This window comes from Myotis davidii, unplaced genomic scaffold (assembly GCF_000327345.1).
Source record: "Myotis davidii unplaced genomic scaffold, ASM32734v1 scaffold97, whole genome shotgun sequence".
In the NCBI taxonomy this organism is placed as follows: domain Eukaryota; kingdom Metazoa; phylum Chordata; class Mammalia; order Chiroptera; family Vespertilionidae; genus Myotis; species Myotis davidii.
In genome coordinates, this window is record NW_006289392.1 from 4039525 (window position 1) to 4062652 (window position 23128).

A 23128-nucleotide genomic window follows, 5' to 3' on the forward strand; every position below is an offset into this window, starting at 1 on the left:
TTCCTGGGGAAGGGGCGCGGAGCCGGGGCCCTGAGTTGTTTTCAGGGGGGAGGCCTCTGGACCTGCCTGGGGGCTGGGTGACCCCCTGAGCTGTGGCCTCTGCCCCTGAGGAAGGCTGCCCTCGGGCTTGGGCTTCCACGTCCAGACAAGACCCACGGGATTTACTTCGTCTCCTACTTTCCCTTAAACTCCCGCCGTCTCTGTCCTTTCCCTTGTCGCCCTGCTGAGCGTGTCTGCGTTTTATGGAGGAAGTTGAGGCTCAGAGGTGGGAAGGCACCTCCCCAGCCCCGCCCCGTGGGCTGAGCCGGACAGAGTTTCCTTTCCTGGCTTTCAGCAGCCCCTGTGTCCGTGCCCCGGTGCTGATGAGTGGGGAGTGGGAGCTTCTGGCTCACGAGGAAGAAAGTGGAGAAGCATTTTTTGCTCCCCCATGTCCGTGTGTGCGCGCGTGCCTGTGTGCGTGTGCGCGCATGTACACACACGTGTGGCATCCCATGGGCATGGGCGGGAATGGGGCACCGGAGGTGCCCAAGATCTCCGTGCGTTTCCCGGTGGGAAGTGAGGCCCTGCCGTCGCTCAGGTCCTGTGCCCCGCTGGGACCTGCCGCCCAGGACCTTGCCTCTTGCACAGCCTCCTGCGGCAGCACCAGCCCCTGCAGAGGGGCTGCTCTGGCAGGAGAAGGGGCGTAGCGAGCGCCTAGCCTGACCGGGATGGGGAAGGAGTCTCTGGGGCTCTGAGTGCGGTGGCAGCGGTGGTCCCCTCGCTCCGCTGAGGCATCTCCTCTCCCTGCAGACAGAAGGGGTGCGTGTGTCCGTGAACGTCCTCAGCAAGCAGAAGGGGGCGCCCTTGCTGTTCGTGGTCCGCCAGAAGGAGGCCGTGGTGTCCTTCCAGGTGCCCCTCATCCTGCGAGGACTGTGAGTAGGACCTGGGGATCGGGTCGGGGGAGGCCCAGGTGAGGCCTTGCCTAGAGCCTCACCCAAGTCCTCTGGGGTCTCCGACCACCCAGGAGCCCCTCTGCTTCTCTTCTCCATCCCCAGACCAGGAGGCTGGTCAATGGCATGAGGCCAAGCCAAGCGCCCGAGTCTGTCAGCCTGGCGGGGCAGGGGTAGGGGTGGCAGAGAGCCAGCGTGGAGGAATGGGGCCTTGTTCCTCTGCAGTCATGTGCCGGCGGGGACAGTAGTCACGTCCCGACTCTGCTTTGGGTTATAGGTTTCAGCGCAAGTACCTCTACCAGAAGGTGGAGCGAACGCTGTGTCAGCCCCCCACCAAGAATGAGTCTGAGGTCCAGTTCTTCTATGTGGATGTGTCCACCCTGTCGCCGGTCAACTCCAGGTACCAGCTCCAGGTCAGCCGAATGGACGACTTCGTGCTCAGGTCCGCAGGGGAGAGCGAGGGGAGGTGGGACTGGCCTCCTCCCTCAGCTCTGAGGTGACCTTGGGGGCTCTTCTCTGCCCTACAGGACCGGGGAGCTCTTCAGCTTCAACACAACAGCAGCGCAGCCTCAGGTAGGGTCCCCTGTGACTGCCCCTCGAGAGAATAAACGGGGAAGTGGAAGGTGGGAGTGGCTGGTAGTCTTCTGGGAGTTCCACGTTGGCTGGACTCGCCCTGGGGAGTCTGGAAGCAGAGGCTCTGGCCCAAGGTGGTAACGGGCGGCAGCACGGCAAGTGCGGGTCTGTGCCCTCTCTCCCGCCCGCCTCGGGCCCTGACCAGAGTGCCCAGCTGACGTCAGCAGGAGGGTGTCCACAAAAGGGGGCTGCTGAGCGTCAAGGCCTCTCACACGGTCCCCTTCTAGAGGGCAGAGGGGCATCCTTCTGAGACGGCTCACCCTGTGCCCTCCCTCCACCCTTAGTACTTCAAGTACGAGTTTCCGGAGGGAGTAGACTCAGTGATTGTCAAGGTGACCTCGAACAAGGCCTTCCCCTGCTCGGTCATCTCTATCCAGGATGTCCTGGTAAGTGGCCTGCCTGCGTACACTCCCCCCGTGGTAGTAGGGCTGCTGCCGAGAGGGGACCCGGCCCAGGTCCCTGCATCTGCTGCCCCCTCTGTAGTGCCCTGTCTATGACCTGGACAACAACGTGGCCTTCATCGGCATGTACCAGACGATGACCAAGAAGGCGGCCATCACTGTGCAGGTAGGGACACACATGGGCCGGCGAGAGGTGGCTGGGGATTGGCTTTCCAGACCCTGCTCCTTGCCCCTTGTCCCTTCCTCCCCTGCCCACAAGACTGAGTCTCGGCCCACTGGTCCCTGAGACTTGGGGTCGAAGCAGAATCCCAGCTGCCTTTGGGGACAGGAAAGAGCAGCAAGCCCTTCTGGCTGTCATGGCCACTCATTCACTGTGAGGAAAGCAAGGAGAGGAAAGGGCATCGCTGAAGCTTGGTGCCTGCACTTGGCGAGGGCGGAACCAATGCCGGCTCAGGGAGGGACGCCATGTGTCGTGACATTCAGTCATGTAGCTGCCAGAGGCATTGTGGCCCTCCACTTCCCCTGCCAATGCCCAACCTTTAATGGGGCACCCCTGGGCTCCGTGACAGGGGGACATGCATTTGTTCGCCCAGCTTTGGACTCAGGCTTTGGGACCAGATAATCGTGGCTCTACCCCTTACTGGCAGCATGGCCCTAAGCTAGCTTCCGAGCCTGCCCAGCAGCAATAATGATAATACTGTCTCATTAGGACCTTTGGGAGGATTGAGTAAAATAACACATAAGGAGAGGTTAGCATAATTTCTGGCCCAAAGAAGGAATTTCAGAAAAGGATGGTGCTGATGATGACATTGATGATCCCATGACGATGGTGATGATGCTGTCATCGTCATCACCCTGCAGCGCAAAGACTTCCCCAGCAACAGCTTCTACGTGGTGGTGGTGGTGAAGACGGAAGACCAGGCCTGCGGGGGCTCCCTGCCCTTCTACCCTTTTGTGGAAGGTAACTCTGTGCCACGGGCCTGGCTGGCGGGGGGAGGACTTGGCCCCTTCCTGGGAGGCAGAGGGGCCTGTGTGACTGACTCACGGGCCCGTGGGATACCGGTGTTCATCCCCAGACTCCCGGGGCTGGTCCCACCAGCTCTAGCTAAGCTTTAGGCAGCTCTTCGTTTGCCAGTTTGACATTTTACTTCCAGATGAACCGGTTGATCAAGGGCACCGCCAGAAAACCCTGTCCGTGCTGGTGTCTCGCGCAGTCACATGTGAGTGAGGGTGAAGGTTTGGGCTGGCCTGCGGCTCTGCCTCTCAGCCCTGGGGTAGGAAGGGGGAGGAGGCCTACTCCGCCAGGCTGCCGGTGGGAAGGGGCCATGTTCTTGGTAGGCCCGAGGTGAGCCCCAACAAAACTTGGTGCAAATCCATGACTAAAGAGCAACGAGCTGAGTCTGGTTTTCACTTAGCAGCAGGGTAATCTCGTTGGGCCTCGGTTTCCCTATCTCTGTAAGAGGGGTAATAGGATCTGTCCCTGTGATCTCACTAAGTTGTGAAGTTTTAGTGCAAAATTGGTGGGAAGAACCGGCCTCTTAGTCATGCTCAGTCAATATTTACTGAGCAATGGAACGGGCCCTTTGTAATGAGAAAGTGGGAGATAAAAGCATGAGGTGGGGGTGGGAGGGAAGACGCTGCCTCTCCTATGCGGATTCTTTATTCAGCAAATATTTGTGGAGCACATCTGTGTGCCAGGTGCTCCAGCTGCATCCCTGGGGAGCGCCTGTCTAGAGGACAGGAGCCGCTGCTGCGAGGGCCCTGTGGGGCAGGAGGGCCGGTTCCTAGAGGATCCCTGCTCTGCTGAAGGTTAAGTCCCGGGGGAGTTTTGAGGAAGAAGGAGAGGGGAGAGTTCCTGCAGAGGGAGCAGCGGGAGCGCAGGAGGAACCGAGGCAGGGTTTGGCGCAGTTGGGGAGCGGCCAGTTGGGCACACTGGCTGGGCCTTAGCATTTGAGGGGAGAAGTGGTGAGAGGTTCGCTGGGCCCTGGGCGCCGTGATTGGTGTGCTCGGCGTCCTGCTTCCTTCCAACAGCTGAGGCCTACGTGGCGGGGATGCTGTTTTGCCTGGGCATCTTCCTCTCCTTCTACCTGCTGACCATCCTCCTGGCCTGCTGGGAGAACTGGAGGTAAGGAGCAGCTGCTGGGCCCTCTGCTCTGGGGCATGGGGGGCGGGGTTTGGGGAGATGGCCTGGCAGGGTCTGAGCCCCCAGGGTAGAAGAAAGCAGCCCCTGTTAGGCCTGTGGTCCAGGGGCCTCTCTGGAAACCAGCCCCTGCTCTTGACCTTTCCAAGCAGGGAGACCACCACCTTGCTTCCCAGCCTGGGAAGAGCCATAGGACCATGAATGAAGCACAGGGTCGTGGGGTGGGGAGGGTGGAGGGACCCTGTCCTGCCCCTCAGGTTTGCCTCTGGGCTTTGTCCCTGCAGGCAGAGGAAGAAGACCCTGCTGCTGGCGGTGGACCGAGCCTGCCCAGAAAGCGGTACTGGAGGGCCGGGGTGGGAGGGCAGAGTGCTGTGCTTTGGGGGTGGCTCCCTCGGGTTGGAGGCGCTGTCTGCGGGCTTCCGGATATCCAGGCTGGGAGTGACACTGCCGTGGGGCTGGGGCACTGCCTGCCGTCCCTGCCTCGCTCGTCTAAGGCTGCCACCTGACTGTTCTCGGGGGCCAGCCGCACTGGGTCTGCCGTAGACACGGGCTCACGTCTCGGGGATTATTAACCGTCCACTCTCTCTTCCTTTCTGCCATCCCTCTCTTTCTGTCCTCCCTCCTGCTTGGGACCTTCCCTCTCAGCTTCTCTCCTTGGTAAGCAGAGGGGCTGGAGCCCAGAGTGGGAGAGGGGCACACAGGGTGCTGGGGGCCTGGCAGGCATGCTGTCCATCCTTGCTGCTGGCAATGGAGGCACATCTGTTCCTTGGTATCTCTCTTCGTGGAGGACAAGGGTGGCGAGGTCCCCACTGGGGACACATGGGAGGAAGGCGAGGTGGGAGGCGGTGGGTGTGAGCTGTGCTTGCTGGGGCTGGTGCTTGTTCTTGCTGCGGCCATGGCTCCTCTGAGTCTCTTCGTGGCTTTTGGCCTCTCTGCTCCCAGGGCTAAGGGGACCTTGACGTCTCCTTGCAGGTCACCCTCGGGTCCTAGCTGACCCCTTCCCTGGCAGCTCCCCCTATGATGGTTACAACTATGGCTCCTTCGGTATGTATCAGTGCCAGCGACTGCTGGCCACTCCCAGCCTCGTCTCCCGAGGAGTCTGCCTCCCCATGGGGCAGGTGGGGGCCAGCCTCCTCAGAGCCCGGCTCCGCCTGCCTGAGGCCTGTGCTCACCAGTTACTGTTCTGCAGAGAATTGTTCCGGGTCCACCGAGGGTCTGGTTGACAGCATGGACACCGCGGACCTCTCCTACACTTACCAGGGTGAGTGGGCCGGGTGGTGCGGTGACACCTGGACACCTGTCGGTGGGCGGTCACCTCTCTGCCAGACGCTGGGGCCGGGAAGGGCCTGCTGTCTCTCCCCATTTCCCTCCTCGGCCTTTCCTCCTGGGCTCCCCTTCCCTGGTAACTCTCCTTTCCTTTGAAGGGCACGACCAGTTCAAGCGGCGCCTTCCCTTTGGTCAGATGCGGCAGCTGTGCATTGCCATGGGTAGATGTGGGGCGGGGAGGAGCTGCTCTGCCAATCAGCTCTGCCGGGCAGCGCCCTGGCCCTCCGCTGGGGCCAGGAAGCAGCTTTGCGCATGGCCCCCTCTAATGCCCATGCTTGCCAGCTCTGTGTGTTCTGAGATGAGCAGGCCTGGTGGGCTGGCACCCCTCCCCAGGCCAGATGTCCTGTTTGCTGTCATGTTTGCCAGCACCTGGCTCCCTGGCCTGGGCTAGGGCCTCGGACAGGGGCGCCTGTCCTGGCCTCGGGGCCTTGGTCAAGCAGGGACCAGGGGAGGGAGCTGCGGGGGCACAGGACAGGCTGAAGCAGTCTCGGACCATTGGGCCCGCTGGTCTTCAACCAGTGCCTCCTCAGAACCCACTCGGCTGGGCGCCTTCTAATCAGCATGACTTCTGCCAGATTTAGTCCTGCTGCTTGGGGCTGGGGCTGGGGCTGCTCAGTGTCCTGGCCTGGGAGCCTTCGCTCAGTGAGGGGCAGGCTGGCGCATGCCTAGGTAGTGGCCTCTGCAGGGCCCACGCTGGTTCCCCCAAGGACTTAGGAGTACTTGGTACCTCCCCCAGGGCCTGAGCCCACCACAGCCCCCGCTCTGAGCCCATTTTGCCTCTTCCCTCTGCCTAGAAATTGTGACAATTGCCCAGGTGGGTGGGGATGGACCCTGAGCTCTGTGCCCACTGGGAACCCCTCCTGCCTGCTCTCCCCAGACCGCCCCCTGGACCCTGTGGGCACGCGGCCACGGCTGGACTCCATGAGCTCCGTGGAGGAGGAGGACTATGACACGCTGACTGACATTGAATCCGACAAGAACGTCATTCGCACCAAGGTCAGTCAGTCATTCGCTCCAGGTCTGTCATTCACACCAAGGTCTGGCGCCCGGGTTGGTCCTGCTCAGGGCTCCTGAGGCAGGGAGAGCTCCTGTGCAGCCCAGGAGGTCTCTTCTGGGCTGATGGGCCAGCAGCGGCGGGCGGCCCAGAACCCTGCCCATCGGGGTCAGCCCTTGTGCTCTCTTCCCTGGTGGGGGGAGGGGCTCACTCCAGCTTCTCCCCAGCAATACCTCTGTGTGGCCGACCTGGCGCGCAAGGACAAGCGTGTTCTGCGCAAGAAGTACCAGATCTACTTCTGGTGAGTGGAGGCTGAATGGCTTCCCATTACGTTGGGTGGGGTGGCCTTGGGCCCTCCCGCCTCACCGCCGTCTCTCTCAGGAACATCGCCACCATCGCTGTCTTCTATGCGCTCCCGGTGGTGCAGCTGGTGATCACCTACCAGACGGTGAGCAGGGGCTGGCTCCCCGGGCGGAGCAAGCACAGGGCTGCGGTCGCCGGGACTGGGTTCAAATCCTGGCTTTCACCAGCTGGCTGACCCTGAGCCAGTCACTTAACCTCCCTGAGCACAGTTTATTCATCTGCAAAATGGGGACAGCACGTCCCAGTGAGGGCTTCCCCCAGGTTTGCAGGGATGGGTGGGATGCAGGTCCCTTCCCTTTTCCCTGTACTTTAGTCAGAACTTAGTCACCGTCACACCCAGGGGGTCAGCCACCCCCAAGAGGGTCGACAGTGACTGTCACAAAGGGGACTGCCTGGGGTACCTGTGCACACACCTGCTGGCCTTGGGGGCACTTCCTGTCCGTGGTGGGGTGGGGTGGGGTGGCCCGGCCCCTGCTGGCGCCTGGCTCTTCCTCCCCAGGGCATGGGGCTGAGCTTGGCAAGGGAATCAGGACATCTGCTACTACAACTTCCTCTGCGCCCACCCGCTGGGCAACCTCAGGTAGGACCTTCTTGGGAGGCCAGTGGTGGCCCGGGAAGGGGCAGGCTCCGTGTGCCGGCCTGGACGGGAGAGGCTGAGGCCTGTGTCCTTTGTGCCCCTCCTAGCGCTTTCAACAACATCCTCAGCAACCTGGGGTACATCCTGCTGGGGCTGCTCTTCCTGCTCATCATCCTGCAGCGGGAGATCAACCACAACCGGGCCCTGCTGCGCCAAGACCTCTACGCCCTGGTGGGAGCCTGCGCCTGGCTGCCCGCCCTGCCCACCGCCCACTCCTCCCAGGAGCTCCTCCTGCAGGTCCCTTCCTGCCTCACCTCCTCTCCTCCCCTCCCCCCACCAGGAGTGTGGAATCCCCAAACACTTTGGCCTGTTCTACGCCATGGGCACAGCCCTCATGATGGAGGGCCTGCTGAGCGCCTGCTACCACGTCTGCCCCAACTATACCAACTTCCAGTTCGGTGAGTGGGGCTGAACCAGAGCGGGGACCTACCCGTGTCGCCACTCTCCCCATTGCCCAGGGTCCCTGGGCACAGCAGCTGCAGGGGAACAGTGTGGCGCCCCTTCCTTGGTTTGTGACCTTCCTTCAGAACACGGACATCATTGGAATGTGGTCCCTGATGGGAAGGCAGACTGTGGGTGACAGCCAGATGGCAGGGGCGTGGGGGGGACAGTGAAGGGACCAGAGGGCCAGCTCCAGCCCGCCACCAGCTGGCTCTGTGGCCTGGGGCGGGGTGGGCGCTCTCCCACTCTGATTGTGGGGGCCGGGGGTCCTTGTGGAGGCTCAGTAGTGGTGCTACAGCTCACGGGGGCGTCCCCACTCCAGACACGTCATTCATGTACATGATCGCCGGGCTCTGCATGCTCAAGCTCTACCAGAAGCGGCACCCGGACATCAACGCCAGCGCCTACAGCGCCTACGCATGCCTGGCCGTGGTCATCTTCTTCTCGGTGCTGGGCGTGGTGAGGCCTGAACCAGCTATGTGCCTGCACGCGCACATGTGCCCCCTCTCCTCCCTCTCCTCCCTCCCCCCTCTCTCCTTTCTCTCCTCCCTCCACCCTCTCTCCTTTCTCTCCTCCCTCCACCCTCCGTCCTCTCTCCTTCCTCTCCACCCCCTTTCTCTCCTCTCTCTCCACCCTCCCCTCCCTCTCCTCCTTCTCCATCCTCTCCACCCCCTCCATCCCCTCCGTCTCCATCCTCTCTACCCTCTCCGCCCCCTCCACCCCCTCTCTCTCTCCTCCCTCTCCACCCTCTCCATCCTCTCCACCTCCTGCAGCAGAGCGTTGCTCCTTCCCTGAACCACAGGGGGCCCTGCACCTCCCGTCTCCCCCAACTCCTCCAGTGGGAGGGTGGGCTGGGGAGCAGCTTCCTTCGTGCCCCTCAGCCTTTCCCTTGGCCGGCAGGTCTTCGGCAAAGGGAACACGGCGTTCTGGATTATCTTCTCAGTCATCCACATCGTCGCCACCCTGCTCCTCAGCATCCAGCTCTATTACATGGGCCGCTGGAAGCTGGGTGAGGGCAGGGGCGGGGATGGGGCCTCCAGGGTGAGGGGCTGTGGGTCTGCCTTGGGTCTGCCCTCTCAAGGGCCTGGAGGACGCCCCGGGTGAGGAATTAGATGAGGCCTCACGCACAGCGGTGGCCTCCAAAGGCCCTGGCCCCCTCAGCAGGCGCATCCGGGCCTAAGAAAGAAGCTTCTCCCTTGCAGACTCGGGGATCTGCCGCCGCATCCTCCACGTGCTCTACACGGACTGCATCCGGCAGTGCAGCGGGCCCCTCTACGTGGTACCTGCCTGCTCCCCAGCCCTCTTCCTCCATCTACTCTTCCCTCCAGGAGCGGGGGGAGGCAGGGGGAAAGCTGAGGCCCAGGGCGCGGGGACCGACCTGGGCCTTCTCCCCTCTCAGCCCGTCTCTGCTTCCCTCTAGGACCGCATGGTGCTGCTGGTCATGGGCAACATCATCAACTGGTCGCTGTGAGTCTGGCCACTGTCTGCGGCCGCTGGCGGGTGGGCGCTGAGACCTTTGGGTGTGAGAAATGGGGGCTGACGAGAGGTGTGGGCACTGGGGTTCTAGAGTCCTGTAGCTGCTGAGCCAACCCCAGGTTAGCGTGAGACTCGGAGTAGGATTGAGAGCAGGCCCTCCTGGCCCGGCCGCCCCACCTCACCAGCTCCCTCCCTCTGGCCAGGGCTGCCTACGGACTCATCATGCGCCCCAATGATTTTGCCTCCTACCTGTTGGCCATCGGCATCTGCAACCTGCTTCTCTACTTTGCCTTCTACATCATCATGAAGGTGAGGGGCTGAGCCTGCGCTGCTGCTGCTCAGCCTCGGGGGTGGGGGGGGATGGCCGAGACCGTCTTCCTGCCCACCTGTCTGTGCCAGCGAGGTTTGGGGGGTTGGGGGCGCTCACGCAAGTGTCCCCTGAGAGCCAGCCTGGTCCTAAGGGCCACTTGCAGAGCACTGGCATGTTCTAAGAGGCCCAGGGAACTAGCACTTCAGTGCGGAGGGAGGGGTGAGGAATGGGGCCCACTGAGTCTGCGCCGTCCAGTGTGAGAGGAGCCCCGCACAGAGGGCCACCTGGCCAGGGCGCCACCAGCACAGGGTCCTGGGCACAGGGAGGCCCAGCAGGGTGGCCATCGGCAGTGAGGACCCCCGCTGCTGGTGTGGGGCGGGCTGAGCTGTGTAATGGACGAGGCGCATCTGGGCAGGCCAGGAGAGGGTGAGCAGCGGCCCTCAGGCTGCTCTCTCCACCCCACCCCCTCCCAGCTCCGGAGCGGGGAGAGGATCAAGCTCATCCCTCTGCTCTGCATCGTCTGCACCTCCGTGGTCTGGGGCTTCGCGCTCTTCTTCTTCTTCCAGGGACTCAGCACCTGGCAGGTGAGCGGGCCCCTGCTGGGGGCGGGGAGTCACCCACAGGCTCGTCCGGAGTGGCCGGCTGCCCGCAGCAGCACTTCACTTCCCAGCAGCTTTCGCGTTCAGTCCTCCGGCCAGTGAACCTGCGTGGCGCCCCCTGTGCCTGTGGGGCAGCTGAGGCCAGGGGCCCAGGGACCTGTCCGGGGATGCGCAGTGGGGAGCGGCTGTCTTCTGCCTCCAGGGCCCTTGCCGTGGGGCAGGCTGCAGTCCTGTAACCGAGTCGAGTCTGGTTTGGGCTCTGCCTTCGAGGCGTTAATCGTCTAGTTCAGGAGGGGCTGCGGCTCCTGGCAGGATGGCAGGGCAGGCACGGAAGGGCAGAGGGCAGGCCCCAGGAGCGAGGGTCCAGGAAAACTGCCTGCAAGAGGCAGGTCTTGCTCTTGGCCTTGAGGACCCTGTTGATGGGGAAGGCCCTGTGTCCCAGACGCCGTGACGGGGTGGTGGTGCAGAGGCAGAACTAGGTGGGAGGCGCAGGAGCCAGGTGAGGACTGGCTCTCGGGGCGGGGCAGGGCCTTGGTCCTCCCTGTGGCCTGAGCCCAGGCACCCAGAGGCCCAGCTGGTGTCTGTGGGAAAAGAAGTTACAGACCTGGGTGCGCGGCCACTGTCGCTGCCCGTGGACAGGCCTGTGTCACCTGGCGGCTGGGCTTTGGAAAGAAAAGGAGCCTGGAGGGCCCTGGAGGCTGATGAGGGCGACGGGTCCCACACGGGGCTGAGTTAGGCGTCCAGCGCCTCCAGCTCTTCACCCTCTGCTCCTAGACCAAGGGGAGGAGAATCTGGGCGAGGAGCAGAGGCAGAGCAGGGAGGCATTTGTCAGGGGCGCCGGGTCTGAGATGTAGGAGATGAGGGCGAGGGGCGAGGCGGGAGAAAGCGCTGTCCCCCCAGGGCCGCGTCAGCAAGCAGCTCTCCCTGTTTCTGCCCAGAAAACGCCGGCCGAGTCGAGGGAGCACAATCGGGACTGCATCCTCCTCGACTTCTTTGATGACCATGACATCTGGCACTTCCTCTCCTCCATCGCCATGTTCGGGTCGTTCCTGGTATGGGGGCCTCTCTGGCCGCCGGGAGGGAGGGGGTGCAGGCTCCCGGTGCTGTGCCTGACTCGCTGCCCCCGCAGGTGTTGCTGACGCTGGACGACGACCTGGACACTGTGCAGCGGGACAAGATCTACGTCTTCTAGCCAAGCCGCCACGCTTCTCTCCGGGCCGCGCTCCTCTGCCCCCTGCCCAGTGCAGTGGCCGTGGGATCCCACGGCCCGGCCAGGCTTGGCCCCGGACAGTCACAGGCGGGCCTTGAGCCTTGCAGCTGCCCCTGCCGGGGAGGAGGCCTGCTCCCCTGGACCCCAAATGTTGGCCAAATTGCTGCTTTCTTATCAGTGTTGGCACCTTCCAAGGCCCTGTCCTTGGCTCTCCGTTTGTCCCTCTGCAGGAAAAGGGGGAGTGCTGCCCGCCCAGCTCCTGCCTCAGATCCCACCTGTCCTGCCCTTCTCCGCCGGGAGCCCAGCGCCCGGCTCCTCAGTCTGGGCCTGATTCTCTGGCCTGTACCAGGGCCCCGCGGCTCTTCGGGGTTGTACCTCACTGCCATCACTGCCCACTCTAGTCGGCCAGATAGAAGGGGCGTAGGATTTGGGGGACTGGCCAGCTGGTGCCAGGCTTATGGTGCTAAGACCTGCCAAGGGCCCTGCGACTCTTGGCAGTGAGGGTCAGCTCATACGTGAGAACTGCCTTTGACCTGAGGCCTGGATTCCGAGGCCACTTCCTGTTCCATCAGCCCCAGACTGGTGCGAGCACCAGGTTCGGAAAGAAAAAGCAACTCACCCTCATCCTTTTTCTGGCCAGGCCCTCAGCCCTGCCAAGCCCCAGCTGGGGCCATTAGTGCCATTGACACTGTCCGAGAAGTCAGGGGCCATGGGGGGAGGGTACGAAGAGCCCAGCCCACCTGCCTCCTGCGCCATCGCAGGAGCCCAGTGCCTACCGTGGAAGGGGCTCGAGGAGGGCCACACCTTTCCCTCTGCCCCCGCTCCAGTCTCGCTCTGGGCCCAGGGCTGGCTCATGTCCGTCCAGTCGTCAGCCAAGTCCTGTGTTGGTCACACACGTGCATGTGACACCTTGGAGTTTACACTGAATGAACCCAGCTCTGGGCACCCTGGCTGCTCTGGTCCTGGGCCCCCTTTGCCCTCCTGGTCCATTCCAGACGCCAGGGCTGGGGAGTCAGGCCAGGCCCTGCCTTGAGATGGGAATGTGTTTTATTCTCACCAATGTGTTTGTGCAGCCCTGGGCTGGGAGAGGAGGGGGTTGGGTTTTTTCAGAGCTCCATTTACTGTCTGTCTCCAGCTGTGGTTGCACTTCTTTTCTATGAATGAGTCTGCATTCGATTAAAGGAACAACAGACGCAGTTCTTGGACCCTGATTGCCCCCCTGTCTGGGTGTAGATGCTGAGAGGGATGGAGCACGGCCTCTGTTCTCCAGTGTGGGCCCGGGCCAGGGGGAACCAGTGGGACCAGTTCCTTGACTCCTGTCATTCCTCTCCTTGGAGTAGTGGTGTGAACTCAGTAAATGTTGGTGAGGAGCCTGCTTCATGCCAGAAGCATAGGGGAGTGAATAAGCCTTTGCCACACTGTCTCACCTGAGATGCCCACCCTTCCTGGCAAACCACAGCGACCTGTGCCCGCCGGGCCCCCCACCAGCCCCAGGGCCGCAGGCAGTGCTTCCTGGCCTGCGGTCAAGGCTGCAGTGGCGCTCAGGAAACAGACTGATGGCTAGTGGGTAAGTGGGGGCATGAGGGCAGGCTTGCTTCTAGAGGAAGGGTTTTGAAATAGCCTGGAAGGTTGAGTTAGATTTAAGCACACAGAGGGACATGAACTCAGGACACAAGCCGATCCCCTGCTCTTCCCACAGACACCACTGGGAGGTACTATTGCTCTGCACCACTGGGATCCCGGGCACTGATGGAGCGGTTTCCTCTGGTGGGGAGGGGAGGGGAAGGGAGGGCTGACGGGCGCCCTCCGCTGGTGCTGGCTGTGCCCTCCGAGTGTAGGGTGCAGACTTCGGCCCTTCCAGCAGGCGCCCAAGGGTGATGTAGGGGGTGGGGCCGTGTGCCTCAGCGGGCAGCCGAGACTCCTCCCAAGTCTCTCCTTTCCCTCCTTTCATCCTCCCTGAGACACCTGAAGCCAGGGACAAGCGAGATCTGCGTGGGTTTCCTTCCCGGGGGAGGAGTCCGTCTGCTCCCAGGATCATCAGGGACGATTCCTGACGGAGGGAGGCACCGGCACACCTGAGCCTCCTGCCCCAGCGCTGGGTCTCGGGCCCTGCCGGCCTTAGCGGGCCTCTAGGGGAGCAGGTGACAGCTGCTCCAAGCCCTTAATCCCACCCCAACTGAAGAGCAGGGCCCTGGGCCCACCCAGCAGAACGCGCTCAGCCCGAGCAGGTGGTGCAGCTGAAGGGGGCCTGGCAGTCTCTCCTGCTCCCACGGGGCGGGCGGCAGGTTGGTCAGATGCCTGGGTTCTGCCACTCGCCCCCCGCCGTGTGGCCTTGGTGAGATGCCCTCTGACCTCCGTTCCGTCCTCTGTAAGCGGCGCTGACAGTTCGCTCTCGCAGTGCAGCTGCGAGTATTAAATGAGAGCATTTGCCCAGTGTCGGGCGTGTAGTCAGTCCTCAGTCAAGGTTAGTTCCTGTCTTCCACCAGGGCTCAAGCCCAGGAGGGGAGCGGGCTGGTCTTTCCCCGACAAACCTCAGTGATGAGGCTCCCCGCCTCCCCTTGGCCCCTTTCCACTCTCTGGCGGACCCTCCTGAGTCTCCCCTCCCTTCAAACTCGGGCAGGGAGCCGTGTAGAAGGATCCGCCTAAGTCTGCAGCCCCGGCCGCTGGGAAGCCTTCGTGGTCCTGTCCATAAAAGGCCTTTCCCGCTGGTTCCCCAGCAGCGAGCCCCGCCCGCCCGCTCCATCCCCCAGGCACGCGGGGAATGCTCGGGCAGCCCTGGCAGAATGCTCCAACTTGGTGTCTTTCCCCAAATATGGAGCCTATGCGAGTCGCTGGGGGGCCTGGGGTGGAGAACGGAGCCTGTTTCCTCCTGCAGGAGGGGCGGGGGGAGGCTGACATCACCGCTGAGCAGGCCTTTAAACCCCTCACCCAGCCAGCGCCCCATCCTGTCTGTCCCAGTCCAGACAGAGCGGAGTCCTTCCTGCACCTCAGAGCCCTGTGAGTGCGTTTGCCCCGGGCTGGAGGGGAGCGGGGCCGGGCCTGGACGGGCTGGGAGCCCACCCTTGGGGCAGTGCACCCTGAATCTCCGGGTGGGAGGTGGTCCTAGCGGATGGCGATGGCGGGAGGCGTCCGGAGCCGTGTTGCTCACTGGGCAGCTGGGCTTATTGAAGTGCTCAGGATGCCTGGCTGGCAAGAAGGGAGCAGAGACCAGAGCAGAGTGGGCAGAGTGGGAGTCGGCTCTGCTGCCTGTCTTCTGGGTGGGGGGTGTTGAAGGAGGTGTGAGTCACTAGTGCCGGAGAGCAGTGACCCTTGGGGGTCCCCGGGCTGAGCAGCCTGGAGAGCCCCGTGGCAGTGGGAGGGGCGCAAAGCCCTGGATTCTGAAGCAGGCAGGGTGCAGGGTGCAGGGTGCAGGGGGCAGGGTGCAGGGTGCAGGGTGCAGGCAGAGGTGAGGGCTGATTTTCTGGGTACATAGCTCCTTCCAGACACTGAGAGAGAAGGCACCTCCCTACAGGCAGAGGGTGGGGCCCGCACTTCTGGAAGCGTCCAGGGACGCGGGTTGGCTCCCTTGGGCCAGGCAGGCCTGGGCCCTGGGCTCCCCTCTGGGTGCTATTGAGAGTAGTAGTCGGATGGCTCTTCTCTGCCCCCAGAACTTAGCCAAGCCTCCTCTCCTGCCCCCTGTGCCCAGGGTGCCTACAGGGGCTCGTGCAACTGAGCTGTGTTTTCCTTTGAAGAGGGGAGGCTGACAGAAGCCGAAGGGCAGGGGCGCGAAGGGCAGCGGCAGACTGTCCCTCCTGCCATCCCAGGAGCCTTTGTCTGGACGTCCCCTGGGCGCAGCGGTCTCCCCCTCCTCCCAGCGGCTTCAAGGCGAGGCTGGGCAGGTCTTTATCCAGGTTTCTTGGAGCGCTGCACTGGCACACTCTTCACCAGGAGGTGTGCGTGCGTGTGCGTGTGCATGCATGTGTGTGTGTGAAATGCATGCTCCCCTGCCCCCCCCCCCCCCCCCGCCGATTCTGATCAAAATCCACATTTGTCTCTAGATCGAAGGGCTGCCGCTATGGGACTGGCCACCTTGGCTGGCTGTTCTGAGTCTCCTGAGACTATATAACCTGGGGTGGGGGCGCACACTGTGCTCCCCTGCTGTCCTCACCCCCAGCACAGTCTGGCGGGGGGGCGGGGGGCCGTGGATTCCAGAGGGCAGAGCAGCTCTGGCCGGTGTGGCTCAGTTGGGTTGAGAGTCCTAGGTTTCCTGGTCAGGGCACATGCCTGGGTTGAGGGCTTGATCCCCAGTAGGGGGCGTGCAGGAGGCGGCCAATGTTTCTCCCTCTCCCTTCCCCTCTAAAAATTAATAAAAACATTTTTGTGTTTTTTTAAAAAGAGGGCAGGGCACGGAAGACAGTGAGCCTGGACGCAGGGAGGCATGCGGGGCCTGGGATGGTGTGAAGCTGAGATGAGGGAGGAGGGAGGCAGGGGCAGGATGAGCTGGGATGCCTGTCCTTGCCCCCTGGGAGTTCGGCCTACAGGGTTTGCCCAGGAGCCCTTGGTGATGAGGGAGCAGGGGCAGGGGCGAGACACAGAATAGTTTGGGGAAGGGAGGGGTTTTGTAGCCCAGAGCAAAGCTTGGGTTCTTTGGCATCACTAGTGGAGAAGGGGGGCTGGTGGGAGGGGGGGAGTGGGATGTGAGGGAGGTGCTGAGAGAACCCTGTCCTCAGAGAGGCCCGGCCCTCATGTTACAAATAAGGACACGGGAGAGAAGTGCGCTGCCCAGTGCCCAGAATGAAGATGCATCCTCCACCCTATCCTCGCTCTCCGGCTGGTTTTGAAGAGGGTGGAGGCCGGAGGGACAGCCACCTGCCAGGTGGTCCCAGCCCGGAGGGAGCTGCACTGCCTTCGCTGTGGACACGCGTGGGCCTGGGGAACGGGGGCGGGAGACGGAGTGTGGGGTGGGGTGTGGTGTCGCCTCCACAGGAGGGTGTGGAGAGGGAGCCGGGGAACAGGCTGACCGCTCATTCCTTGGGCCACTCCCTCTTTCTCAACCTCTGACCTCCCCGAGGCCAGGGCACGGCTCAGCCTCCTCAGATGGACTCTGGGCAGCGCCCCAGGTTGACACCTGTGGTCAGGCCAGTTGAGCAGCCAGACCCACTGCTCCTGCAGCCTCCCCTCCCTTCCCCTCCGCGGGCTCTCCGATGCTGGTCTGCACGGGCAGGTCCTGGGCTCTGGGCGTCCCGAGGACTCCAGCTTCGTGGTCCCTCAAGCCGCTCCTGTGGTGTGAGGACAGGGCACGAGGGGGAGTCCAGGGCACCAGCTGCCCCGAGGGAAGCAGCGCCTTGGCCCCGAGCTCCTGGGCGCCCTCTTTCCACTGCGAGGCGAGCCTCTTCCGCAGCCAGGGGCGGGCTGACCTGGGTAGGAGGGCCCTCTGGGCTGGGGCGTGGAGTCTGCGGGGAACCACCTCACACCTGGCAGGACAGACACCTGCTGGCTTCTTCTGGGGCCACTGGGGCCTCCTCCCGAGGCCTCCACAGGTCCTCTGTGGCCAAAGAGAGAGCTCTGGATTGGGGGCTGACTCTCAACCCAACTGAGCCACAAGGTGTAAATAAAGTTTTATTGGAACAAAGCCATGTTCATTTGTCTATGTCTTGCCGAAGGCTGCTTTTGTGGGACAATGACAGAGACCATATGGCTTGCAAAGCTTAAAACACTTATGTCTGGTCATTCACAACACAGTTCACCCAGCCTGCTCCCGACTGCCAGACCCGGTCTCCTGCCCCCTGGTCGCCAAGGCTGGAGGGGCCCTGACAGAGGAGTCCTGGCCCAGAGAGGCAGAGCCAAGAAAACAAAACCAGGGAGCAAGCGGAGAAAGACGAAGGTCTAGGTGGTGGGCACAGCTGGTTCTGACCCGGCCCTCTCCCTTCTCTGCCTGGTGCTAAGCTCTCCCCAAACATGGCCAACAAGGGACCCTCCTATGGCATGAGCCGCGAGGTGCAATCCAAGATCGAGAAGAAGTACGACGAGGAGCTGGAGGAGCGGCTGGTGGAGTGGATCGTGGTGCAGTGCGGCCCGGATGTGGGGCGCCCGGATCGCGGCCGCCTGGGCTTCCAGGTCTGGCTGAAGAATGGCGTGGTGAGTGGCACCCGGGGTGGGGTGGGGTTGGGGCTGTGCCATTCTGTCAGTGTCCTGGGGCAGGCACCCCGAGCCGAGTGCCAAGCCCTGTCTCTGCCTGGCAGATCCTGAGCAAGCTGGTGAACAGCCTCTACCCTGACGGCGCCAAGCCAGTGAGGGTGCCCGAGAACCCTCCCTCCATGGTCTTTAAGCAGATGGAGCAGGTGGCTCAGTTCCTGAAGGCAGCTGAGGACTACGGCGTCACCAAGACGGACATGTTCCAGACTGTTGACCTCTTTGAAGGTACAGAGAACAAGGGGGTGGAGGGGCTAGGTGAGGAGGGGTGGCTCAGGCAGGGACCTTTGATGGAAGCAGGAGTGGGCGGTACAGGGAGACCACAGCACACTCACAGGGGCCCTGGAGCCTTGTGGTTCCGCCGTGTCCTCACCTCTCGTTCTGAGAGGTGGGGCGGGCCGCCTTGGGAGTCCTGTTTACAGGGCCCTGAAGTGTGCCCGCCCGCCCTTCCCACAGGCAAAGACTTGGCAGCCGTGCAGAGGACCCTGATGGCCCTGGGCAGCCTGGCCGTGACCAAGAATGACGGGCACTACCGTGGAGATCCCAACTGGTTTATGAAGTAAGTGGCTCCAAGTGCGGGTCTCCGCATGAGAAGGGGGGCGGCCTGGGCTCCCCGAAGGTGTGAGTGATTTGGGGAACAGATAGCCAGGGAGGGACATGGTCTAAGAGGGACATGGGTCCCTAAAACTATTTGACTCTTCCCTTCCTATCTTCGGGGCTCAACCAGCCTCCCAGCCTGAGGGCCAAGCTAGATGAAGGGGGGGGGGGGGACACGACCAGGAGGGAAAGGGACCAGGCCGGGGAGTGGCCGAGCAGCCAGCGAGCTGGCCTGGGAGTGGTCACCGGCCGGTCCTTCCTCTAGGAAAGCCCAGGAGCACAAGCGGGAGTTCACAGAGGGACAGCTGCAGGAGGGCAAGCACGTCATTGGCCTGCAGATGGGCAGCAACAGAGGGGCCTCCCAGGCCGGCATGACGGGCTACGGGCGGCCTCGGCAGATCATCAGCTAGAGGGCCAGGCCAGCCCCCAGCCCGGCCTCCCCGCTCGTCGTCGGCTGCAGCCTTCCCTCCTCGCCCACCTCCCACACCCGAGTTCCTTTGCCCCAGCCAGCTTCCGGGCTCCGAGCTCCATCACTGAGCACGGGGGACTGCGCTTGGGCAACTCGCCCCACCCCCAGCCCGATTCCTCCTCTGAAGCACTGCTCCCCGCCTACCCCGGCTCCCCGCCTCCTCCCGTCTCCCCCAGCCTGGGCTGTGCAGGGGGCCGGGCTGGGACAAACCCACCATCCTCCTAGCCTGCAGACACCCATTGAGGGAGACCCAGCCCAACCTCCCCCCCCAAGTTTGCTGGAATATTTCGGGGGTTGAAATTCAAGGTGAAAATATACATGGATCTTTTCTCAGGCCTGGCTGGCAGTCTGATTTGCCCTCGTCACTTCTGTGTGGTTCTGGGTAAAGGGCATCTGTGAGGCCCTGGCCTACGCCCTCTGAAGAGCCCCTCCCACTGCAGGGTCCCGGGTGCAATTCTCAGAGGACCAGGCCATGGGAGAGGAGAGTGGAGCTCGGGGCTGACGGGGAGGAGCTTCTTGGCAACTTGCTTAGCAGAGAAGAGGAGATGGGAGGGGGCAGAATTATGTGGAAGTTTTTTATTTGGAAAAGCTGTGCAGAAAAAACTCCACAGAAGTTGCTGTGACAGGAGGAGATCAAACCTTAAGTGTTAAAAAAATGAGTCAGCCAACCAGCTCAGAAGAGGGGGAGCCAAGAAGGGGGTCAGAGCTGCTGGCAGACAGCTGGCCTTGGGGCAAGGCCGTTCCCTGAGCACTTTCTGAGGAGGACAGGGCGCTGGGCTGGGTGGCAGTGGCCGCACCTGTCCCAGTCCTGTGCAGACGCCCCTGGAAGCAGCAGCCGGGCCAGGCCCTCCCCGGCTTGGCCAGGAGCATCGTCCTGACCCTTCGGGATGAAAGGTGGGGATGGTGAGGGAGTCGGGGGTTCAGGGGTGGCTTCTGATTAGGGAGATTGAGCCAATGGCTTGAGGGCCGCGTACCGGGCGGACGGACCACAGCCACACCCGTATGTCCAAGGTCCAAGGCTGAGGCAGGAAGGGGAGGACAGTCTGCTGGCTCCGGGTCCTGGGTCCTGAGGACAGGATATTCTGGGCCCTTCTAGTCCCCACCTCTGCGCCCTCTTCCCAAGTGACCAGGGATGATTCCTCTGGGACACTCTTCTGGGTGCGGCAGGCCCCTTCTCACGCCTGCACAGGTGGGCGAGGGTCCGAGGCCGCACCACTGGCCAGGGGAAATGAGGCCGGAGGCCGGCCCGGAAGGGACGCCAATCCCATCTGGTCCTTCTCACCCGAAGCTGCCGGTCCAGGAAGGTCCTGTGCTGCTGCCACGTTCTCTGTACGCTCCTCCTGCGCCCCCTTGAAAGCCGTGCCTCCCTGAGCGCAGTCAGATCAGGGGCGCCTGCTCCCAGGGCTCCCGGAACTTGGGAGCAGCTGCCCAGCTCCCCGCAGGGGAGGAAGAGCCCGTGCCAGGCTGAGCTGCTGGCGGTCAGCACATCTGCTCCGCCCTGCCCTGCAGGCCTGGGGCCGGGTCACCCGCAGCGATGAGAGGGCCTGCGGCCTCCGCCTCCACTCCCCCAGGGTCCTTGCTGCTGCAAAGTGGCACTGACTCCAGTTCGGCCCCCTCCTCCCTGGCTTTTCGGCTTCTTTGGGGCCCGAGGCAGGGTCCGCTCCGACAAACCGGGTGAGAGGCCACATTCCTCTGGCTCAAGTAGACTTCCAGCACGTAGTACACAGTCCAGAAGGCGGCAAAACAGCCGACCAGCACCAGGGTCTGGGGGAATCCCACACCTACGTTAGGGACGTTTCCCAAGACCTGCAGCCTTTCCTAGCCCAGAATGCTGAGCTCAGAAAGTCTCTCTCCCATGAGGGGCTGCCTCTGCTGCCCCAAACCATTCACCTACACACTAGGAAGTGCCAGCTGGCAGGGGGATAACCCTGTCTTCCACCGCCTTGCCCATCCCTCCAAGCTCTGCCCCCCCCACCCCCGCCGCCACCTCCAGTGTGAGGCTTAGCTCGAGCACCTTGAGGGTGTTCGGAGTGATGGTGTAACCAACTTCCTCGGGAATTCTGAGCCCAGGAGGGCAGGGCAGAGTGAAGTCGTCATGCAGGTATTTTCCACTCATGGCATCGTCTAAGAGTCTGTGGAGAAGGAAAGACAAGCTGTCCAGTTGAACTTGGTCCCAGCTGCCTGGCCCGGCCTCCCCCCTAGAGTTGAGTGGGAGGACGCAGGATGGGTTTCCAGGGAGGTGGACTGCCCGAGCAGGCCCCTTCCTCTGTACCTACCTCTGTCTGTCTCTGATGTCCACCGGCCTCCACGCAGAGCCATACAGGGTCAGCTGCCATTGCCGGAGGGTGCCGGCCGGGAGCGCCTCATCTCCTAGGGCAGCAAGCGAGGCGGGCTGTGAGCTGGGCCCTTGTCGGCCACACAGACAGCAGAGCTCCTGCCATGTGACAGGGCTTGGCCATAGGAGCTGTCTCGTGCCCACTGAGCCCAGGGTTCTTCAGATCGGCCTCTCGGAGTGCCCTCGGGATGGAAGGGGCAGTGAAAGGCGGTGCTCCAAAGCAGAGGGAGTTTGCCTCTCTCTCTGTCTATCCTCACCGAGGACATTTCCATTGACTTTTAGAGAGTGGAAGGGAGGGGGAGAGGCAGAGAGAGAAACATCGATGTGCGAGAAACACACAGATTGGCTGCCTCCCGCAAGTGCCCATCGGGGCCAGGGATTGAGCCTGCAACTGAGGTACATGCCCTTGACTGGAATCGAACCTGGGACTCTTCAGTCCACAGGTCAACACTCTAACCACTGAGCAAAACTGGCTAGGGCTTGCCTTTGTCTCTCTCATATTTTGAGATTTCAGCTGTGGTTTTGCTTGGGAAAAAAAATCCTTCTACTAAATCAAGGGCTGAAACCACCAGACTAGAGCACACCTACCTGGACTGGCTCAATTTCCAGTCTCCTCCCTGCAGCGGTGACCTCCCACAACCACTGCACCCCTGGAGGTGGCCCGGTCTCCCCAGGGTTACCTGCCTCGGGCTGGCGAAGGCAGGCTATGCGCGAAAGGGCTTGAAATGGGTGTCAACAAGGAGTCTCTGTTGCTCCCCTGAGGAAAGCAGACCAGCCACTGGGGAACACGAGAGTCTGCACAGAGGGCACGTGACACCAATGCCAGTTCTGGACGGGGTCTGCCTCTGGTCTGCCCAGCTGGCTCATGGCAGCCCTAGGCATCACACGGACCATGTCTGTGAGACCTGGGAGGCAGAGGGACCAGACGGCAGCCATGACAGCAGGGCCCGAGGGAGGGGGCAGGCTCACCTACATCCCTGACCACGAGTCTGTAAGACCCTCGCGCCCTCTCCCCCCAGCAGCGCACAGTGGAGAAGGTCCAGTCCTCGAAGCCGCTGGGGTCCCTGGGGGAGAAGAGAGTGGAAAACCTGGAGGCACGGAGGCACACCCTTTTTCACGGTGGCAGCCCTGGAAGTGTGGCAGCTGTCGCCAGCTGTGAGGGAGGGAGGGAGGGTGCCTAGGGGTCCCCTGCCCCTGAGCTCAGGGGCCTCATGCCCCCGTGCTGTGGTGGAGGAGGCAGAGGTGGGTGAGCACAGGTGGGGCTGGCAGCTGGGGTTAGGGCTGCTTTCTCGGGCGCTCACGAGCTCCACCTGGTTTACTCATTTGTGAAACGAGGTGGCACAGGTGACCCCACATGGCCCTCGTGAAGACTGGAGGACACGGTGTGAAGTGCTGTGTCAGCACCGTAAGCACTTGCGTGAAGCCCATCCTGACCGGCTGCCAGCCGCCAAGGGCGCCATGGGCCCAGGACCTCGCCCGTGGCCAGGTCTCCTGCCCTGGGAGAGGCCCTGGCTGCAGAGGGCTCAGAGGCGGCGGTACGTACGAGTCCATGCTGCGGGGGGCGCCGATGAGGGACATCATGCCGCTGGGGCAGAAGAGCTGCAGCTCCAAGCTGCCACGACGCGGGTGAGTGATGGAGACCGTCACGGCCACGTGCTCCAAGGTCTGCAGCCCCGACATCTCCAGGTCCGTCCTGCTGACTGAAGGGGGTCAGGCTAGGTAGCTGGGATGCCAGCCCACAGACACTTACACCCACCTCATCCCCGCACACAGGGGCTCATGCTCATGAAGCCACATGGAGCACCCACGGCCACTCCGGGGCCTTGTGCACCAGGTAAAGGGGAGGCGGCGGCAGCTTTGAGGGCCTTTACACTCTGGAGGCTTGTTGGGGAGACAACACGGAAGACACAATACAAGATCCAAACGGGAAGGAGAACCAAGATGGCGGCATAGGTTAATGCCGGAGTTTGCTGCCTTGAACAACTACTTCAAAAGTGAAACTAAGATGGAACGGACATCACCCAGACCCACAGGAACGCTGGCTGAGTGGAAGTCCTACAACTAGGAGGAAAGAGTAACGCATACGGACACTCAGAG

At 62.7% G+C, this 23128-nt stretch overlaps 3 protein-coding genes across 7 annotated transcripts in view; 2 read left to right on the forward strand and 1 right to left on the reverse strand.

Annotated features, from left to right (window-relative positions):
- The first annotated feature begins 824 nt into the window (after nt 1-824).
- SIDT2 (SID1 transmembrane family member 2) lies at nt 825-12655 on the forward strand. 3 transcript variants are annotated; one of them, XM_015562490.1, is made up of 28 exons: nt 825-911; nt 1207-1342; nt 1457-1502; nt 1847-1948; nt 2046-2129; nt 2825-2924; nt 3118-3183; nt 3995-4088; nt 4388-4440; nt 4749-4760; nt 5076-5147; nt 5293-5364; nt 5528-5590; nt 6307-6425; nt 6651-6724; nt 6805-6875; nt 7157-7166; nt 7307-7366; nt 7471-7594; nt 7704-7821; nt 8187-8323; nt 8765-8873; nt 9067-9143; nt 9285-9331; nt 9544-9649; nt 10124-10234; nt 11188-11301; nt 11379-12655. In XM_015562490.1, the coding sequence occupies exons 2-28, from the start codon at nt 1269-1271 to the stop codon at nt 11439-11441; spliced, it is 2178 nt and encodes a 725-aa protein (XP_015417976.1). In that variant the 5' UTR covers nt 825-911; nt 1207-1268; the 3' UTR covers nt 11442-12655. The 3 variants fall into 3 exon arrangements, with proteins under 3 accessions (XP_015417976.1, XP_015417978.1, XP_015417977.1); XM_015562492.1 differs by lacking the exon at nt 5528-5590; XM_015562491.1 differs by lacking the exon at nt 4749-4760.
- Nucleotides 12656-14349: 1694 nt separating this feature from the next.
- On the forward strand, nt 14350-19031 carry TAGLN (transgelin). Its single transcript, XM_006761558.2, has 5 exons — nt 14350-14456; nt 17385-17576; nt 17681-17858; nt 18087-18189; nt 18493-19031. The coding sequence occupies exons 2-5, from the start codon at nt 17397-17399 to the stop codon at nt 18635-18637; spliced, it is 606 nt and encodes a 201-aa protein (XP_006761621.1). The 5' UTR covers nt 14350-14456; nt 17385-17396; the 3' UTR covers nt 18638-19031.
- A 226-nt stretch (nt 19032-19257) lies between these two features.
- PCSK7 (proprotein convertase subtilisin/kexin type 7) overlaps nt 19258-23128 on the reverse strand; it is a 36690-nt gene continuing 32819 nt past the window's right edge. For 2 of the 3 annotated variants that reach the window (XM_006761557.2, XM_015562488.1), the window contains exons 13-17: nt 22575-22731; nt 22001-22095; nt 20973-21066; nt 20711-20828; nt 19258-20460 (exon numbers count right to left, since the gene is read on the reverse strand). In XM_006761557.2, coding sequence (XP_006761620.1) covers nt 20176-20460; nt 20711-20828; nt 20973-21066; nt 22001-22095; nt 22575-22731 — 749 coding nt within the window. In that variant the 3' untranslated portion in view covers nt 19258-20175. Of the gene's footprint in view, nt 20461-20710; nt 20829-20972; nt 21067-21442; nt 22096-22574; nt 22732-23128 lie in introns of those variants that run through there. The other variant, XM_015562489.1, reaches the window with a different exon arrangement.

Coding starts and splice junctions, on each gene's coding strand:
- TAGLN (XM_006761558.2), top strand. CDS start 17,397: ATGGCCAACAAGGGACCCTCCTATGGCATGAGCCGCGAGGTGCAATCC. Junction 17,859..18,086: donor GACTGTTGACCTCTTTGAAG/GTACAGAGAACA, acceptor CCCTTCCCACAG/GCAAAGACTTGGCAGCCGTG. Junction 18,190..18,492: donor GATCCCAACTGGTTTATGAA/GTAAGTGGCTCC, acceptor TCCTTCCTCTAG/GAAAGCCCAGGAGCACAAGC.
- SIDT2 (XM_015562490.1), top strand. CDS start 1,269: ATGAGTCTGAGGTCCAGTTCTTCTATGTGGATGTGTCCACCCTGTCGC. Junction 2,925..3,117: donor CTTCTACCCTTTTGTGGAAG/GTAACTCTGTGC, acceptor TTTTACTTCCAG/ATGAACCGGTTGATCAAGGG. Junction 5,148..5,292: donor TTACAACTATGGCTCCTTCG/GTATGTATCAGT, acceptor ACTGTTCTGCAG/AGAATTGTTCCGGGTCCACC.